Source organism: Hippocampus comes, unplaced genomic scaffold (assembly GCF_001891065.2).
Source record: "Hippocampus comes isolate QL1 unplaced genomic scaffold, H_comes_QL1_v1.1 C16991756, whole genome shotgun sequence".
Taxonomy (NCBI): Eukaryota; Metazoa; Chordata; class Actinopteri; order Syngnathiformes; family Syngnathidae; genus Hippocampus; species Hippocampus comes.
In genome coordinates, this window is record NW_017841696.1 from 1 (window position 1) to 1,610 (window position 1,610).

A 1,610-nucleotide genomic window follows, 5' to 3' on the forward strand; every position below is an offset into this window, starting at 1 on the left:
CCTACAGTATGTCTGTTGGCTTAGGAGTTGGAGGAGGTCCTGAAAAAGGAGCTGACCGGCAGCTTTGAGAACGCCATCATGGCCATGTTGGACCCTCCCAACGTCTACTTCGCCAAGGAGCTGGGGAAGGCCATGAAGGGGGCGGGCACGGATGAAGCCGTGCTGGTGGAGATCCTGTGCACGGCCACCAACGAGGTCTGTCAAAATACGCTCAAGTCATTTCGGCATCGCGCCGAAGATGTTCCACATTTTCAAGAAGCAATCGGAAGGCGGCGGCTTGCTTCCGACGCACCAACAAATAACTTGGTCGGATTCTACAAGTCGGCTCCAATATTCCCACCACAAAGAATCGTCGAGGATATTCTCCAAAAACCTTCGAGTAGACTCATGACGGCCATCTTGTTTCTGATTAAATCATCTCTCTTTTTTTGACCCCCTAACAGGACATTATCAGTTACAAAGAGGCCTATGCCCAGGGTAAGCTCTTCTTCATGGATGTATTGTACAAATATTCGTCCATTCAAATGTCAAGAAACTTTTTTTTTTCCCCCGAAGCACACAATATCCTAAAGATGAGTTTTGTTTTCTTTCTAAGATATTGAACATGTCCATCCCAACTTGCTACAAGTGTACGGATCACAATTAGGGGAAATCTGTGAGGGGAAAAATATTTCCACCAGCATGCTGATATTGTTTATCATGACTATTGGATGTTTTGGGAGTCATAGCGTCAGGACTTGTGGCTTTCTCACTCTCGTTTTAATCCACGTTAACATACGTCCCCTGGGATCGAGTGCACATTTGATGTTGCCGTTCTTGTTTGTCGAGCGTAAAGTGTCCAAGGAGTAATTGATGACTTTTCAGTGCATGAACGTGACCTGGAAGCTGACATCGAAGACGACACCAGTGGCGACGTGAGGAACCTCCTGATCTCACTCCTGCAGGTGAACGTGTTTCATTCTCTTTCACTCTCTCATTGAGTCGTACTTTGAAGTCACGTTTCAAAATGGACCAGAAGGAAGCGCTGGGATTGCGTCGCCCCAGCCCATGAGATAACGTTCAGACAATAGCTTTGCACGCTTTTATTCGCCTACTCGGCTATTGAGCTACACACGGCGTCATTGTTATGCCTGCATGCCATCTCCGTCCCGCTCACGCTCCCGCCCGTTTCCTTCCCCTTTGTGAAAAATGACAAACGCAGCATGACTTATGTTCCAAGGACTCGCCACGGACCCGCGGCTTCCAAATGGGGCCTTTTCATAATGTGTTGCGGATGATTGTGATCCCACCAAATGCGTGTGAATATTTGTTTAAGCCATCGCTCTGGCTTTTCCCCCCCCGTCTTCTCGCTAAATCTCTTGATCTTCGTCATCAAATCTGTCTGCAGGCGAGCAGAGACGAGGGCTACGAGGTGGATGAGGGCTTAGCCGAACAGGACGCCGCGTCTTTGTTTGAGGTACGTTTTGAAACGCGTTAAGAATAAGCGGCTCACTTTGAATCTATTATCTTCGAGTCTTGCTGCACGTGAGCTCAGGATGGTTGGTAAACCTTTCTTCCAATACAGATTAGGTCTTGCTGCTTTTGTTCAGGAGGACTTTATGGAAATGTCA

The 1,610-nt window shown here is 47.8% G+C and overlaps 1 protein-coding gene across 1 annotated transcript; it reads left to right on the forward strand.

Annotated features, from left to right (window-relative positions):
• Positions 1 to 27: 27 nt before the first annotated feature.
• LOC109509668 (annexin A13-like) lies at positions 28 to 1,580 on the forward strand (the record flags this gene model as incomplete). The annotated part of the gene is made up of 4 exons (XM_019859491.1): positions 28 to 195; positions 444 to 477; positions 865 to 944; positions 1,388 to 1,580. Coding segments are annotated over 4 exons (372 nt in total), but the record flags the coding sequence as incomplete, so codon positions are not given.
• Between the last annotated feature and the right edge of the window lie 30 nt (positions 1,581 to 1,610).